The sequence below is a fragment of the Oenanthe melanoleuca genome, chromosome 9, assembly GCF_029582105.1.
Source record: "Oenanthe melanoleuca isolate GR-GAL-2019-014 chromosome 9, OMel1.0, whole genome shotgun sequence".
Taxonomy (NCBI): Eukaryota; Metazoa; Chordata; class Aves; order Passeriformes; family Muscicapidae; genus Oenanthe; species Oenanthe melanoleuca.
Window position 1 is genome coordinate 17,992,610 of NC_079343.1, and position 19,009 is coordinate 18,011,618.

General features: G+C 36.8%; 1 protein-coding gene across 1 annotated transcript in view; it reads left to right on the forward strand.

The window, feature by feature from the left end:
- NAALADL2 (N-acetylated alpha-linked acidic dipeptidase like 2) overlaps window positions 1-19,009 on the forward strand; it is a 298,774-nt gene that overhangs the window by 239,305 nt on the left and 40,460 nt on the right. The window contains exon 11 of the mRNA XM_056498926.1: window positions 718-813. Within this exon, the coding sequence (XP_056354901.1) occupies window positions 718-813 (96 nt within the window). The remainder of the gene's footprint in view (window positions 1-717; window positions 814-19,009) is intronic.

Below are 19,009 nucleotides of genomic sequence, written 5' to 3' on the forward strand. Positions count from 1 at the left end.
AATTAAATTTACCAGCAATGCAGTGTAATTCCTGGTTTAGACATTTGGGCACCTTTGAGACTTGGAGGTTTGTTTTATATTGTTTTTCCTTTTTTTTTTGCAGTCCACTCCTTGGTATTGGTTTCTTGTTTCCTTGTGACACAAAGTATGCAAATAATATCTTGCTTTTTTTTTTTACAGTACAAGAACACATGAACATTCTGTACAAACAATATATTAGATTGTCTGGTGTTAAAAGAGTGGTCAACATAAAGTATATAATTTTAGGGAATAGACAAAAATCCCTTATTATGTAGATGGTATTACTGGATAGAGAAGTAGGATGGTTGCAGCAGATAAAGGAATATTCCTTGATTTTTGTAGTTACATTTCATCTGAAGACTTAAATCATAACATAGTTAATAAGAAGTCTGATTGCTGCTTAGCTCAGAATAAATCTGTGTGGTTTTTTTTTTTTCTCCCTGTAGGCAAAAATTTTAGCTGCTTTGGAAAGCATAATTACAGAGATCTGCCATTCAGAATAGTCAAAAGTTAGGGGAGTTTTGCCTTTTTGGGGGGCTTGGAACCAGTTAACAAGACAAGTGAAATAAGTGTCATAGTCATCAAATTTTAAGAAAGATTTGAAGGGTTTTTCAATCTATCAACAAAATTAAATAACCAATTGAAAGAGGAAATCAATGTAGAATCCTAAAAAGCCCCTTTACTTCTTTCTCACAGAATTCCAGCTTTCTCTCTGAAGCTCTTTTTCCTGCACATTCAACAAAGACTGAAGAGCTGGATCCCTCCTTCAGCCTGCATGAAACCATTGCAAAGGTAAGAGGAATGGAGTTCTCATTTATACATACTTTTCTCTTGACTTTGCTAATAATTTTGAAATATAATCTATTTTTTCCTACGAATCCTTTGAATATAGTTAAAATTTGTGAAGTTCTCTTCACTGGGATCCACGTTGGGAATATTCTTCACATTGGTCAACTTGTGTGATCAAAGCAGTTTCACATGCAAATGCTTCTTTTTGTATGATTTTGTTGTATTTTGCCTGTTTCACATTAAACTTCCTGGCATGAGAATAGAGCACTGAGCCCCAGCTGATGGCAGGAAACAGCAAATTTGTGACTGTGCATTTTGACAGTGGAGAAGACCCCCTCACTCACAGGTTCTTGGTGTTGTGATTATTTACTGCATAGTTAATTTGTCATTTACTAAATAGTGTGTGACAACCATGTATAATCTGGATAATCTGTAATTTAGTATTTGCTCTGTAATATCGACCAATGCAGAAAAATATTTATTAGATACTTGACTAGAAGTATTTTGATTCTGTTTAAATAATTACATATTTTTTTTAAATAAAGTAATTGAATATTACAATTTTTTTTTTATAAAACTTGATGGAGATTGCACTAGGATATGACTGGATTTCCATTTTGCTTTTCAGACAGGAAGTTTTTATAAAGATGAATAGTGTATGCAGCAGAGGAGTGACATCCTCAGCATTTAAGGGAAATGCTATAATTTAATCAGTTAACTAACCACTATTAATGCTCTTCATTAGTCTGAAATGTCCATATTTTCCTTGTGGTAGATGGGACCAAGTAATTTCTTCACAAGGTTAGGAAAAAAAAAAAAGTTTTGTGAAAACATTTGAAACAATGATCTTCCATTCTTATTTTTCACTCCATATCACTCCCAGTCTGCTTTGCCTGTATGGCCACTCAGGCTGGTGGAAAAGCTTGTGTTGATTTCAAGCCCTTCATCTCCATTAGAGAAATATGATTTTAGGGTTTCTTAGGTTTTTTTCCATGTATATGGCCTGATTCTAAATAACAGTGTTGAAATTTCAACATAATTTTTTACTTGAGGGTTGGTGTAAGCACAAATAATCAGCTAACTGTGCCTTGTGCTCTCTGATGTCAGTGGTACCCGAATTTCATGAAAACTTTGAAAAGAAGGAGATTGCTGAATGTGGCAGAAAAAAAAAAATGAATGAGTGATATGCAGCTATTAAATAGATGGATCTGTAATCTGTGTGCTTAGAAGATCTAATTTGTCAGAACAATTGTCAGAACAATTCCTGTTAAGATCTTGACACTGAGAAGGTGGATTTAGAGGGGATTGCTGGGAGAACCATGCTGATCTGAAGCATTCAAAGAAAGAGAAATCTGTAAGCTTCCTAGTGGCAAAGAACTGAAACATGCAGAGTAGAGTTGTGTGATGCAGTACAAAACTTAAGTGAGATTTGCAGACCTTGTGATTTCAATATATTAATGTATATAATATCTAGTATTGAAATGGAGGAGTGTGTGCCTGTATGGCAGAAAAGGAATTTTCCCACCTGAAGTCAGGTAAAACTCCTTTTTTATCAAATGCACACTCAGAAAAGTATGTGCTATTTTTACTAAATTTCATCAGTGTTACTCAGCACAGTGTTTCATGGTAACCAGTCAATTCAACCAGTAATTTACCAGCTGGGAAATACTTTTATGTCCACTGTGTGCTCACCAGAGCATTGTCCTGAGAATGGGATCATGCAGAGAGACAGACCCCTAACAGGGGATGCCACTGCAGCCACTGCCCCAGGACCAGCCATGAAAAAATCTCATGTAGATTTTTACTCTGTCAGGCACCAGAGTCATGAAAGACATGCCAGAAGTGACATAATTGCTTTTATGATTAGTTATGGGTGCTGACAGATCACTCTTGAGAAAATTATTAGTGAACCTGATTATTCTACACTCCAATTATGGAATTCCATGAAGTAGAACTACTCTCATGCAATTAACTTCTAAACATTAAATAAAACAGCAAGAGGGAGGAGTGTTTCCATTTTTAGAGGAAATAAGGGGGTTTTGTGTCACATACTGTGATATTTCCATTTTTTAAATATAAACACTTCCAAGGAGATGACAGGCAGGTTCTCTTCCTGAAGCAAATGGAATGAAAAGTATGCAAATGGAATGAAGAGACTGCTGGACTGTTGGTAAATTAAAATCATATTTTGACCACAGATAAGGTGCAGCACAAGAATGTTGACTTGAGGCATTTTCTAACAGGATCCTACTGTTCTGTTCCTTTGAAGCATGGAAGGGATATATATTTCCATTTCCTGTTTAATCCCATTCATTCTGTAATATAAGGAACACTCATTCAAATTGGCATAACTTTGGTAGTTTCTTTCTCTTTAATCTCTCTAAAAATGAAAATCTGTGTTTGGTGCATGCTAGCTCTGCCAAGTGTTTTCATCTTCCTGCATGGTGTCTGCAAATCATCTTGTTTTTTGGTCTGGTTGGTCGGTTGGTTTTTTGTTTGTTTTTGGAGGTGTGTTTGTTTGGTGTTTGGGTTTTTGTTTGTTTGTTGGGGTTTTTTGCATGCCAAGATAATGCAACATATCTAAATAAACATGAAGGTCTCAAACACTTAAAATCCCAAAGCCCTTTGGGATTTTGCAGATTTTGAATAGTAGTGTGAGCAGAATGTCTGTGTGGCAGAGTTTTATCAGAGGCATTTCTAACAGCATATTATTCCTGGTGTAGATGCTTCAACAGAGTACATTCATATTCCTGTGTTATTCCTACTATACTGTGCCCTTCTGGGAATCAGATCATTCTTGAAAAAGCTCTGTGGTGTTGTGCCTGGGCATGCCAATAGTTTCTGCATCGAGGCAGCTCTACATCTGTACATCCCACTGAGGTATTTTCTGTTTTCATTTAGAAACTGCCTCTGTGTAGAGACAGGTTTGGCAGAATTGTTTGAGCAGCAGAGACACAATATTGCTCCAGTCTGAGTTACAGCACCTGAAGTGTTAAAGAGTGTGTTCAGTGTGTGCAGAACTCATCTGAAATATTGAGATGCACCTGGAAATGTCTCATAGCCAAGCCAAGCCCAGAAACCCTTTGTCCTTGCAAGGGCCAGGCAGGTACTTGGCAGCCTTCCCCCACATCACTGTGGGAGTGCTATCTGGAAATGTATCCTGTGTGCTCTGATTTCCATCACCAAAATGTGGCACTTTGGAGTGTCACTTTTCACAGGTAATTTCTGCAGTTAGCTTTCTTCAGTGATGTATTTTGCTGGATGTAATTTTTAAAGTTCCTTTCTTCAGTCGCGTGTGCCAGACTTTGCCATCATCTCTCAGTCTCTTCATCAAAGGCATGAGTTCTGCACAGGCCAGCAGGACTCTCATGTCTTTTTGGAGGTGAATTATCTTCTGATTTTGTTCTTATTCAAGCCTCCAGTCAACAAGCAGGCTTGTGGACTGGGGTAGGTGAGGGAGGTGCTGAGTGAGGTTAGCAAAGCAGAACAGGTCTCAGTGTATGAAGAGAGGACCAAGGTGGGGCCTGATCAATATCCATATTTCACAGTCTGCTGTTGATACTGAATTTTTAGATGTGGAGTTTGACCTTGTTATGAATCTACCAGAAATGTCTGGGGTACCATTTGTGTGCTCTGTCACACATGAAAACACGGTTTTTGGGCTGAGAATTTGCACTATGACTTGGGGCATCTCTTAATTTTTCTCTTTGTCTCCCCACAGCTGGCAGTGTTTTTTCAGAGCTCCCATCTGCCCCAAGGTGATGGAGCAGCATAGGTGCAGTGTAATGTGCCAGTTGCTGTAGTCACTCCCTAAGTTAAATAATTTGCTTTTTTCTTTCTGATCCACATCTCATATACTGGCTCTGAGAATCTTACTGGCATTTATGGTTTGATGGTGTTTGAGATGCTCAAAGCACAACTCTATTGTCTGTGGTGACACTGTGAATACAAACAAACTCAATCTTTTTTTGTGTTTGCTTTTGCAGGTGTTTTCCTGCAAAGCAGCACAGGCACCCATATTTCACAGGAATGGTTTCATTTAGCACATATTCTCTTAAGCACACAAGTGAGACTCTTTGTTTTACCTTTAGCCTTTGTGCATGAAAGAACATTTAATCCAGTTCAGGCAGAGGGTAAATACAAACCTGCTGAAAACTCCCTTCTACCAATGTATATTTTATTTTGTGGCTGTTGTCAGCAGCAAGATAAACAAGAGCAAATCTGGTGATAGAGCCTTGCACAGCAGCTTTGGTGATGTTCTATTAATTGGGGTGAATAGGAAAGTAACAGCATTCAAAGGGAAAAAAAAAAAAAAAGCTGCCTGGGGATTTTCGTAGCATTAGATGTGAGAGAGGTGACTTTGCTGCTAAAGACATGAGGTTTTCTGACAGACAGTCATACTGTGTTTGGCCAGGCAGCATATTCTCTATCTGCTCCAGCCTAGCTGGGGGAGATATGCTTGGAATTTTTCAGTAGTTCTTTGTTCCTAAAAGCAAGTAGCCTCAAGGACTCTTGCACTTTATACTTGAACTCTGATGGATAAAGACTAGGTAATAAAAACAAGCTGAAATTGCAGAACTCCTGGTAAAAATTTGATGAACCAGCTGTACCATCCAACACAGCTCCACTTGGTTGAGTCAGGTATTAAAAAACAGCTCTATTCCCCTACCCTCTGAAATTTTCCATATCTTTTCTGCTGATATGCTAATATGCTTCCTTCAAAATGGAAGAATTATTACAGGACAGAACTAATTACATGTCCTTCTGTGACATATATTCATGAGGTTGCAGGAAGATGTCGAGGCTCTGGTATTACAAGATTGTTTCTGAGCTGAGCGTTTTTTTTTTTTTTTTTTTTTTTTTTTTTTTTGGAATGTAATGCTTTCAGCTTAGAGAGCTCTGACAACTGTGAAAATATCAAAACAACCAGCCATTAATAGCATGTCATATGTAGAGACCAATCAGACCAATCCCATGGATTGTCTGTGAACATTCCAGTTCTCTGACTGAAAACAGAATTATTTCTACATTCCAAAAGTATTTTTGATATTGCAGTAAGACTGTATGTTCTTTAAAAAGAGTTATCATTGGCTTCTGTCAGAATGTTTCTTAACCAGATTGCTCTTCAAAACCATTAGTTCCTGAAGTCCTCTTTTGACCTAAATTGTACTTGGTTACTCTCAAGATTAGTCTGCCAACTGTCAGCAGAAGGGAAAAAAAAATCATTGCATCATTTTTCAAACTAGAGTTGGAATTTAAGTGAAGGAAGCAAATATGTCAGCCTCATCTGATCCAGTCAAACCACAGGATAAACACATAAGCTGATACATAATGTATCATCCTAAATCTTAGGATAGAAAGCCAAGATTGAGATTGTTTGTACATCTCATGGGACACACTTTTTACTGCAAATTACAGCAATCTGAATAAGGAAAAGAAGATAGGTAGGAGTGAGAGGAAATATTGTTTAATCCCTATTTTATATAGGAGAAAATGAAATACCAGTAGTCAAAAATTGTGCTTACAGTAACTAAGTAACTGCTTCATTTCCTCACTTGAACACAGAATGAACTTGTAAAATCTGATCTGTTTGACACTGTAGACAAAGAATGGAACATTTCAAAGCTGGAGTTAGATTTCTGAAGGTGCAATACAACAGGTATTTGGGACTTGCTGAAATTTCAGCTACTGGCTGTGGCCAACTGAACATTTTTTTTCTCTGTACTGAGGCCATGTGAGTGCCTGTGTTAGTTGTTAGTGGGACTTACCTGCCTTGGAAAGAAGTTACATTTTCCACAGCAATTCCTTTCTTTGCAGTGCCCTGTTTTGGTTGAGATCTGACTGCAGCTCTATCTGCTTTGGTGATGGGCTCACAAAGATGTCTGTGACAGGTGCCTTATTGTTTTGGGGGAGGTTTTGTCTGCTGGCTGATGATCATGACTGTACAAAGAAGCCGCTGTATATTTATTGCACAAGTTAAATTATTGTTTTCAGTTTGTCCAACAATGGCTTTTTACTGTGCAATGAGAAAAATCTATTGTACATCCTTTGCTTTTATTTCGAAAATATCAGTTTGCTGTGAGGGATGTCAAACAATTGGACAAGTACATGCATTTTTTAAGGAAAGTCAACATTTATGTTTGTACAGTCATAAAATAATTTGATTTATATTCAACCACTGAAATCTAACAACTTTAAATCTGAACAGATCTGAAAACACAAATCTGAAGCTTGCTTCTCTAATAGATAGGAATATGCCTGGGGCTATTTGAATATTCCCTTGCTTCCCACTATCCTGTTCTTCACACACTTAGTTACTGAATTTATCAGACTCTAATTTTATTAATCCATTCTTCAGCATCAGTACCTACCACAGGGCATTTGTTATTAGCACACATGTACTGAATTGGTGGCTTTACAAGGAAGATGAATTTTTCTTTAAAGGAGATGCCAACATTCTAGAGGAATAGTTCCTTTGGGTACTCTAAAAGTGCCTTGTCTGTTGTAGCAGCTCTCTGTAGGAGCTCTTCTTTGCCTACAGATCTTTTGACAAAGATGTCAAATCAGACAGTTCTTTCCCCAGTGCAGGCCTCTTAAAACATGAAGTTTCTACTAGCAATAATATAGTAACTACTTTTTTTTTTTCTTTTTTTTTTTTTTATTTAGCATATTCCAATTTACATTTGAGTGAATATGAAGTAAATTCAGTGAAACTTCAGTATATGCTCAAGTGACAAAGGGGTGGAAATAGCTGCTTTTGTACTAAGAGTTAATTAGCTGGTTTTGCAAACAGCTTGCAGAAAGATCTGGGGAAATACAGCTGCTTAAGTGGATGTTTCTTTGTTTGTTTTAGTTTTTAGACCATGCTTGTAACTTCTGTGGTGTACAGTTGTGCAGTGCATTCTAGACATGTTTTTCTTTATATTGTTCTCTTACATAGCTACAATCACATTGCAGATGCTGAAGTTTACAGATACTGAAGTTTGCTTCATGAGCTCAGTCCTGAATTCAAAACCAAATTATCAAGACTTTGGGTTGTCTTAAGGAATTTTAAAATGACAGATTTCCTTTGGAGACTTAGCCCAATTTTGTCTTTAAATGTGGACACCTGTTTTAGCATCTTTTCTGCAACTGTGCTCTTGATGTTGAGCATTTATTGGGATTGTAACCATCCATGGGGGGAGGATAAAACAAAAATTAAACATCTAGACAATGCAAAAAAAATGTGTGTCCTGGGAAAAATCTCCTAAGAATCAATGTAGTATGTTCTGAGCTGAGGGATGGGATGCCTGAAGGAACCTAAAAGTGTAAATTAAGCACAAACTAATGTCTGCCCTTATTTAAGTTTAGCCCTTAAATCCTGGTCAAGAGCCAAAAGAAACAGCTGAAACTTCAGATTTCAATGTGCAGCACCATGAACCTGCTCTTTGATGCCTTCCTTGCAGATGTGCTGTGAAAATCTGATCCCAGTGGCAGATAATCTTGATTTGAAAGTCTTATTCTGAGTGGTTTTTTAACTGGTTGTGTAGGACAAACCTGATGTATTCTCAGTGATAAAAATCTTCAAGATTTTTTTGTGACATTAATCCTGTGCATGAAATTGTACTCTGCCCTTGTCCTTATTTTCTTCTATTCTGTCTCCTAATATGTTGATACACAGGCAGTTCAACTGGGTATGAGTAAAAAGCACAATTACATGATTTAAATAGATCTCCTGAAATGAAGTATTGCAAAATTAGCATGAATTCTGTCTTTTCAATTACAATTGGACAACATGAAGAAATTTTGTCGAGTGTAGAAGTTGTGAGACAAAATTAGTGTATACTTAAAAAATCTGATGAGTCAAAAAACAATGTAAATGAAGGTATTGCAAAATCCCACCAAGAACATCCTGTGTGTAGAGCTGGTTTTGTTGTGAGTGTAGTCAATAAGAGAGTATTGCCAGTTTGCTGAGACACTCAAGTATTAAAGCAGCCAGCATTACACCAATTAATGTTAGTTTCAGAACAGAGCATGAGACTTAAATTAGAAATACAAAATTAAAGGTGTCTTTCAGAGATTTAAGAGCAGAAGACCCTTTACCAGAAAGAGTGGGCATGGTTAAACTGTTTTCTTATTTCAGTAGGGACGAGAGAAGAAATCATCCTGCAATAACATCAGGGTTTGGTTTTTGATCTGTTCAACACCTTTGAGAAGAGAAAGGCTCTGCTGAGCAGGAGGGAATAGTCCCTGTTTCACCTTTGTGAGCCTGAAACCAGATTTCTGTTTGATGGTGGTGTAAAAGCTCTTCATCCTCTGCCCCAGAGAGGTATTAACAGCACTGGGAGAATTTAACAGGTAATGTAGGAAAGCAGCACCCACATTCCTGAGTCCATTCCTGCTGAAGGTCACTGTGTGGGGCCTTGGGGCTCCCAGAGTCACAGCAGAGAAGATGCTGGATAATGCTGGATGATGCTGGATAATGCTGGATTTCCACCTGGATCCCCACCTGGATTTCCACCTGGATAACAGTCCAACAGAATAGATTCAAGCCTGTGCATTAACATTAATGAGATTTAATTAGCCAACAGGAATGATCACCCCACCCAGCAGCTCCTTGGGCCAGGGGCTGGGTTTTGTCTGTAGCAAACTAACCATAAAACCAAAGCAGTATAAAAGATATACCTTCCTACAGTGGAAATGGTATTTCTATTTCATAAGCAGAGATCATATGCTGGCTATGAAGCTATTTTTTATTTTAATAACTTCTTGTAAAACTAATGGCTAGGAGTTTCATAAATTGCAGCCTAATTCCAACCATGCACATATAATATTGATTTTAAAAGGCACAGCATCTCTATCATCTATTGAAATAATTTTAGTTCAAAATTTAAACTAATGATACAAAGTACTGCATTTCGACCTAAAGTGTTTCATGACAAGAATCCAATAGCCAATAAATGAAAAACAACATTTCAGAAGGGTAGAAGGGAAGAAGGATGGAGGCTGTTCTGGAGTAATGGAATAGTATATTCTAGAATGCTGCAGCCTTTTCCTCATCTAAAAGTGATATGACTGTAGAAATAGAAAGAAATTTCCTTAAAATCAGGTTATCAATAAAACTGCATGTCCTGAATGGTGCTTGCTTTGAGAAGTCATTCATAAAAACAGTAGTTTTTTCTTAGTTATGTGATGATTCTTCAATCTCAGAGAGTGCTTGTCTTTTCCTTAGATGAAAGAATTGTCCATTTATTTTACTGCTGAGATATATCAGTTATAGGTATACATGGATATTGCATAATATTCTGAGACAGTGCCAAAATTCTACTTAACCTGTTCTAAATTATCACAGATAAAATGTAAAATAATCTCCATGTTGCTGCCATCAGATGTGATCCACCCACACTTGGGTGCTTACTTCCTTAGAACAAACTCTGAATGGATAACATTTATTTTCTTGTGACAAAACATTTGTAATTTCTAAATGGCCAAATAAAAAGCAACACATTTGCATCTGACTGGGTTTTTTAAAAATTTATTCAAAGCAGTTAATTGGCAAAGTTTTTATTCTACTGGCTTATTTGATCTGTGTATACACACAGACTCCATGAAATTGAAATAGTTGGAAAAAGATATTACTAAAGATTATCTACTCAGTGATGTTTTCTATGTTTTTATAAGATATATTAAATGTAACACTTCTTTTTATTAGTAGTAATTAAGAATGTACTGACAGTTGTAGACTCTGGTAAACTGGCAGAGTTTTAATCACAGCTTTGCAAAACATCCACGGCAACAAAAAATTCACTGCCTTCCTCTCAAATCAGCTTATTTTTGCAACATATCATTATTCTAAGGGGTGTATTGCTATTTTTTTTTTTAATAACAGCTTTAAAACACAATGGAGAAGATAGCATAATCTTTAATTTTTTAAATTTCCTCTCTGAGGTGTTTATTTGAGATACCATTTTGAGGAATCTATTTTTAATAACATTGTGGCATCTGACAAGGTTTTTTTAATCATTCAGATTTCACTTTTTAAAACTGCTGATTAGTGCCCTCTGTTAGATAAATGCACCTGACATAAACAGATGAGCCCAATAATTTGATTATAGTCCTGGAACTTCAGTGGAGTTCACTCTGGCTTCTCTCACTACAGGAGCCATATGAAGGGTTCATATAAAAATTATTTGTCAGTTTTTGAGCTGCTCATAAAGTGTTTGAGTCTCTAAGTGCAGATGCACTTTTGGATTTTCAGTTACAAACTGAGAGGCAGCAGCTGCAAATCCAACTCTGTATTTCAGAATAAAATGTGTAGTTTTGGCTTTGTGAATGCCAGACATGTTGGGAATTCAATTATAAACCATATTCTGGATCCTATTGGTAGTCCCCCAGCACTGTGCTGTGCTTGAGACGGGAATTCAGTCCCAAGGCTCAAAAGGATGCAGAGGAGCACTCTGCAGACAAAAGGCTAAATATTTAGATTTATGCAGCTGAAAAACTTGGTTAGACTCAGCAGAATGAGTGCTCTGCTGCAGAAGTTTTAAGTGTCATTAAAAAGCAAAATTGATTGAATCAACATGGAGAAAAAGTTCTTTTTTCTTGTCTTTATTTTCGCTTCAAATAATGAGAATATTCCCTTGTATGAGCAGAGCTTGGGGCTCAGCTCACTATGCCCTTTCATTTTTGGGTGCTGCTCTGTCATGAGATGATTTGGCACATGAGTTTTTAATAGAAAACCTGTATGCAATATAAGGAATTCTATAAATTGTATTAAAATAAAACAATTTATACAAATACTTAAAGAAAATGTAGCAACTTTCACTGTTACATATCTTGTTTTTATATAATTTTTTTTACTTTACCATTGAGGAACATTTTTGGAATTTGTCAGTTCAACGTTTTTCCTGCTTTTTAGAAGTGTCTCAGAAAGAGTAAACAATTCTTAAAATAACAAGAATCACTTTCTTCCACCTGTCTTTGCTGCATCACTTCTGATTCCCTACCTCTTCCCTTCCTGCCACCTCTATCCCATCAAATTCTGAGCTGAATGCCAAGTTTTAACACCTGCTGTTGGAATTGGATTTTCCAAAGGCTTTGAAGCTAACGTAATAATTAAGATCATCAGACATCTCCATCAGCTGAGCGTTGCTGGCTCTGTGGTTTCCCAGCTCCCCTGAGCCAGTTGGATCTGCCAGGGGCTGAGCAGGATTAGGTTTGACCTGACTGAAAAGTAATCATTTGGGTTTGCTGTTGGTTTTGCTCCAGGCTCTGCTTTGTTTTCAGCTCTCAGATCTGATTTGCCATACGAGCTGTGGTGCCTGTGGGAAGATGGAGTGAAAGGTGCCTGTGGACCATGGCACAGGGGTTACTCCAGAGACTGCATCATTCCTGTTGGGCTTTGAAATTTGAACTGAAAGGGTGTTAAAATTGGCCTGAGGAGGATTAGTTCTTTGCATGCCAGTCCTATGGCAAGTTGATTCCTAGATCTGCTTAAAATGCATGCCTTAAATTTAAATAGTCCTTTCTGCATCTGTTGTTGGTGTTATTCCAATAGAATTGTAGAAGAATAGTGGCTAAACATGCCATATAATGAAAAATTGCTGTTTTTACAAAAAAACCTCAACAACTGAGCTACTTTGTGGATGGAATATGATTTATTTTGAACTTTGAAGGAGAACATGAGAAACAAATTACAAAGCCTTTTATGAAACTCATTATTACATCTGGACTTCAAGAACTCGCTGTAGAAGTTCTGATTGGAATTTATAGAACATGATTAAGAGTTAATTTGTAAGGGCTGTGTGTGTAATTTTAAATTCTGATGCTAACATCTGAGCCCCAAAACTGTGATTTAGAAATAAATCTATTGCTTGTACTGGCAAAGTGCATGGGAAAAATCAAAAACTAATCAAAACTTTATTTAGGTTTTATTGGTAAGATTTACATATCTGCTATGGTTTGTATAAATCTGTTGTGGGGTTTGTAAATAGCCTTTCAGATTAGTAAATCCATTTGGACAATATTTGCTGAAAACCTAAGGGATATGCATTACTTGGCATTTAGGAAGTATATGCTTTAGTGAAATTCCTAAAATTACTTTCCTGTTTTATTTCTGGCAGTCTTTATGGTGAGTTATTGAAAACTGAGCTCTGTGAAAGCAGATTTGCATCTCCCAGTTTTATTAGGGAACCACTGCTTTTATTTACCACTAATAAACTGGTTTCATAATGCAGCTTTAGTGTTGCTCAGTACCTAAAGAAAAATTAGTTGCTGTGCTGTATGTTTAAGAAAGTTCCTTTTCAGAGTTAAATCAAATAAAAATCTAGTCAGGCTTGATGTGTAGGGTGGTTTGCTGTTTAGTTACTCAGACTCCAATGTTTTTGTTGTGTGCTGTTGAATTTTTGCAAACTGTGTGACTTGCCACAAGCTGTAGTTAAATAATCAGAGTTTATCTAATTGGGGAAATTACATGAATAAATGAAAGACAAATATCTTTTTCTTTTAACAGAAAGCTGTGTTTTCAAGGGTGCATGGTTTTGGTTAGAATGGCACTGCTTAAATGAGTTTTCTATAGCCAGGTTATCAGGTAGAAAGAAGAGATTGTGCTATACAGCCATTTAAAGGTTTTGCTTTCCATTCTGGTATTCAAGACAAGGACTGTGAGCAGGAGGACAAAGCTGTAAGGGCTGGAGCACAGGTCCTGTGGGGAGCAGCTGAGGGTTTGGGGTTGTGTTGTTGGGAGAAAAGGAGGCTGAAGGGCAGTCTCCAGTGTGGGATGGTGCTGAGCTGTGCTGGGGAGGTTAGAAAGCATTTCTGTACCAGGAGGGTGGGCAGGCATTGGAACAGGTTTCCTAGAGGGGTGCTCACTCCCCCAGCCTGCCAGTGCTCAAAAGGCATCTGCACAGTGCCTTTAACAACATCCTGGTCACCCTTGAGCTGGCCAGGCAGTCACAGAATGATGGAACAGTCAATTCCATTCTCATCTCTGTGCTTGCCTTCTGCTGGCTTTTCCTTTAGCACTATTCAGGAAAGGTTCCACAATGGGTTTTACACCAGCTCTGTGAAGTCTCATGATTTATAATCTGGTTACCCAGCACACAGAACATGGTTTTAATAATTGGCTCTAGGAATTGGCCCGTTCCAAACATCAGCACTAAGCAGAACACACAAAGCAGAAGGGTTGAACTCCTAGTGAGAAAAACATTTTGTATGTCTGCTCCATCACTAGCTTGTATTTACAATGGCAGCAGAGTGCAATGCAGTTAGTTTGCCATGTCAGAGGTCACATTGCATGAGGTGACAGCACAGTGCAGAGTTCTGCAAAGTTCCTGGGAATTTCTGCACTGCCCTTCAGCTGCTTCCTGGGAATTTCCTTCTGGAGGAAGGAGCTGTGATCCTACAGCACTGCTCTGCCCTCAATCAATACTCTTATTTCAGCATAAAAACTAATAATTCATGCAGTCTCCAGTATTAACAGTTGCCATTCTTAACAGCTCTATTGTACTATAAAAAGCACAACACGATAATGAATAAGAGATTACAAAATTATATGAGCACATTAGGACAGGTATGTCTGTTGGAATGGAAGATCTGATATGAGGAGTTGTTTAGCAGCTGTTGCAAATACAATAAAAACAGAGCTCCATGAAAGAATGTGAATAACAGGAGTGAGTCTTTACTACATGACTGGAAAGTAAGGATTAAATTTGAATTTAAATGAACACAGCCTGAAGAATATCCTGAGTTAAATCACGAGAATTTTAGAATTAATAATTTTCACATAGCAAAGAAATTTTTGAAGATTGAATATCTGGTCTCCCTGGCCAGTTCAAATTTGAATACCATTTATCTTTTGTGAAACTGTGATCCTAGAGAAAGTACTTCTCAGCTAGGAAAAGTGCACATAATGAGAAATACGTGGTGGAATCATTGACTGAACCCCTCTGTACAGCACAGTTTGATTTTGGGGTAATTGCAAGGCAACGTTGGGCCTTTACATAAATATCATCTTTTCTAAAAGTGATGAAGAAAATGGGCCCAGAGAAAGATTCTGTCTCAACTGACATGAGCAATATTCTTCTGAACTTTGAGTTCCAGCCAGTGCACTGCTTTTGATTGACATATCTAAGGGAAATTTTAAGCTTTTCTCTTCCTTTTTTCTTGAGATAAACTGAGCAAACTTGCAGCTGACAGGATCTCATATGAGATCCTAATGAGGCAAAGAGAATGAAACATTTCTTTTTTATGCTGAAGTGCCAAAACTGTAATGACATTGTAGTGTGGTTTCCAAAAAAAAATACAAAGATAAAAAATCTTGCTTGTAACTCAGTAGATATTTTGCATAATGTAGTGGACTGAATGCTAAATGTTGAGGAAACGAGTTAATCAGAACTTTTCTGTCTCATCTCTTTTTTTCCCTTTTTCCACATGAGGTTGGGAATCTTCCATTGGATTCCCTTTCTCTTGCAGGAAGAAAATCTCTGTCCACAGTAAAATCTCACAGGACAGGGGAGATCCAATTATTTGGCAATATGGAACTATTTCTAATTGTGTTCTAAGTAACAATTTTTTGTTCCAGATAAAGTTTGCTATAGAAAATTTTTCAAGTGCTTATCTAAACCAGCCTGTCTCAGAAATTCTCCAAATTTTCCAAATGCTTCATTTCTATAACTTCATTTTAAAATGAGCATTATCCTAAATTAGTAAGTTATTTGCTGTTCCAAAGAGCACTACTGTATCGATGAAACCCACATAAAAAATAGCTAAATGTGGGAAAAAAAACTAAGTAGTCCAAATACTAAGTTAATTTTACTAAAGTAACAAATTTAAAAAAAAAAAAAAAAATTAGGTATTTCTCTTACTTAAAAACGTCAAAACATACTTCACTGGAAAAAAAAAATTATTAAATTTTAAAATAAACCCCATCAATTATTGAAAATTTCTTTTCAAAATTTTCCATTTATCCTTGGTATAGTAAACAGGCAGTGCAATGTTGGCATAATTCTTCTTTCCCCCACTAAGGATATTGTCATATTTCTTTGAAAGGCTCCTCTTCTGCTGATTTTCTGTTGAAAATTGGATCACTCCTGCTTGTGTCTAGAGGTTTGAAAGGATGAAACCCAAACAGAAATAGTGCAGCATTCTTCTCTAATGTGTCAGAAGTAAACAGACTCACAAAACTCAGTCCCAGCAGCAGAGAAGAGCAGGAGTGTGTCAGAGGTGTCCCTGCCATGGCAGGGGTGTCACAAGATGAGCTCTATACCATATTTGATTACTGTCTACCTTAGAGAGGTTACATTTTTCCAAATTACAGTGTGCTGTTAACAGATAAAATTAATTTCTAATGTGAAAATATAATTTAAAATTTTCTTTCCTGTTATCTGACACATTTTTTAATTGATCTGAATTTTCTGGAGAAGGACCAGGATATTCTAGAGCCAGTTGTTTTTCTTAGTTAAAAAGAAGCAAACAAAAATAAACCTTAAGATACTTGGGTGGGGCCAATGTCTGAATCCACAAGAAGAAGTTATCTCATAATACCATTAGAGTTACTAAAAATTGTCAGTCTTTGATTGCCTAGGTGTCACAAAAGAAATATAGTTTGGTTTTTTTTTAAAGCAGAACTCTGAAACATGCAGTTTCTCTGCTCTTGGTGCTACATGGACATATTTTTAAAAAACTGTGCTCTAGTTCCAAAATAGAGAGAGAAATCTGTGCCCCATTTAATACCCTGTACATTCAGCCTGTCCAGAAACAGGTGATATGTTGTTTTTAGTGATGTACTTTTCATCTTCCATTTCTCTGCACAGTAAATTGCTGGTAGGTTTTCCTGGTGGACTTTATAACAGAGATCAAAACATGCAAATTCATGCAAAATTTTTAAAATAGCAAGCCCTTAGAAAATATTACAGTGCATGAAGTTGTTTCCCAATATATTTTAAACTGGATCAGGAACCAAAGGAAGGAAGTGAGAGTCTTGGTGAGGAGCACAAAAAAAGGAAATGCGTAGGTTTGATCAGTAAATTCATTTTTTTATTTATTTCCCTGCTTATAGTTCAGCTGTGTACTTTTATTATGTTCTAACATTTGGAGAGGAGAGAAAGAAGCAGAAATGATAGCAAGAATTTGGTGTTTTTCAGTAAATTGGGTTCTCAGTTTTCTTGCTTCTGTAGAGATAGTTACCCAGTAGCCTAGTCCTGGGTTAGGGATAATTTTACTACACAGTAAGAAACTATGAAATAAACCTGGTGGGCATGCAGCTGGGTAGGTTTTGGGTTTTTGCTCTTTTTTAGATGTCATCAAGAAGCATTTTAAAGGACTTGTAGTCTCTTCATATTCTACCATGTTCATTGTGTCACTGTTGGAAGCAGGATGATTCTATTTGCTGCTTGTGCTTTCTTTGTTTTACTATTAAGTTACTATTAAAGCTTACATCTAAGTTAATTATGAGCATATAGGAAATAAAAAACTTGAATTAAATCAGTGTAGGATGAATACATCCTTAGTGCATCACTCAAAAGATGTGACATATGCTGCTGAAATATGTTTCATTTAATTAAAGACCTTCAAGTTTTGTACATTTCTGCTTGAATTGCTTCACTGATGTAGATCATAGAAGTAGAGCTGGTCTTGTGGGAATACTGCAGGAACAACAAAAACTGCTTCTTTGTCTTAAAATACTCCCTTTATCTTGTTGAAAGCTATTTATATCCTCATGCTTTTTATTGTATTTAAGGAAAGGGGATTTTAGTGGAACATCTTAGAGTTTTAGAGCTTTTATAAGGAAAGGACATAATTGGCCAAATTAACACTGTCACAGCATTAGTCTACAAACCTTGGCAGTGATCATTTCCTGGATGCACATCCTAAACATACCAGGAAAGGCAATTCACTATCACACATGAATTAGACTGAAATTTCTCTGCTTATTGCTGGAGATTGAATCTCCAAATTCATGTTTGAGGAAACCACACATCACTTCAGATATCACAACCTGGTTGTAATGCCTGTTTTTTTATTTGCTTACCTACAGCATCTTATACTGGCTGTAAATGTTCTGTGACACTGCAAAACATCTCCACAGGAGTGGCTCCTTGGGTGTTCCTAAGGTGCCTTGTAAGCAGAACTCTCAGGGAGCTACTACAGGACATTTTACCTGTTCTTATTCCCCTTTATTTCTACCTACTTCCATATTATCAAGTGTAATCAGTTAAAGGTGTGTAAATTGCTTTCAGAGGACTAAAATAAATAATACCTTGCATAATCACGTTTGTCTTCAGTACATTACTTGCAAGTTGTGTTCCAGACCCTCAGATAGTCTCACCTTAATTTTTAAACAGCATCTTCAAAGGGACATAACACATAGAGAACCCTCTTCCAGAATAGCCCTACACTGTGAAAGATTGTTTTAATTTAATTTAATTTCCCTGTGAACAGCTTAAGGTGTGAATTTAATTTCTCTGTAAATAGTTTAAGGTGTAAACTTGCTTTTGTTCTTGTTTTTTAGAGGGTCCACAGTCTTTTTCAGGTACTTTGTGCATTTCTGTTGGAGGCTGTTGGCAGAGTATTAACCTGAGGAGAACTCCACTTCAGAGCTCAGCTTTTTCTCCATCAGAACACAGGTCTTGTGTGTCACTCACAGGAGAAATATGGAAGCAGTCAGGAAATATTGGAAAGTAAACAGAAAGAAATACAGTCATTTGATTTACAGGCTGACACTTGTCATTTTAAGGAGGAGGCAGAGAAAACAGTGAATTCTCCAAGGTTGTAAGAGTTGAAGAGTACTTTTAAAATTTTTCTGTTCTCAGCTTGGGCAGTTCCCTAAATTTTCATAGAAACAACAATAAACATGTGCTTGTTATTAAGCTAACTATTTCTACCAACTTTGGAATTTTATTTGAACATGTGAAGCAATACAACCTTTTTGGAGGGAAACTAAGCAATATTAACACAAGGAAATTATTTTTCTAACCTGACTTAGTCCTTGTTCATTGATTGAAATCTTTCTTAATTGGAAGAAGAAAAAAATGCAGTGACCATTTGTTCTTCTCACTCTTTGCATGAGCATTTCAGAGCTACTTGAACTTAAGCAAAGTTCTATGAACTTCTAATTTTTAGATGTATGATTTTCCTGTATTTTCTGAAAAACAGAACAAATCATTGGGGAGTATATACACTGTTGTAAAATCCTGCAGTCTCCTCTGATCCATAATTGTGT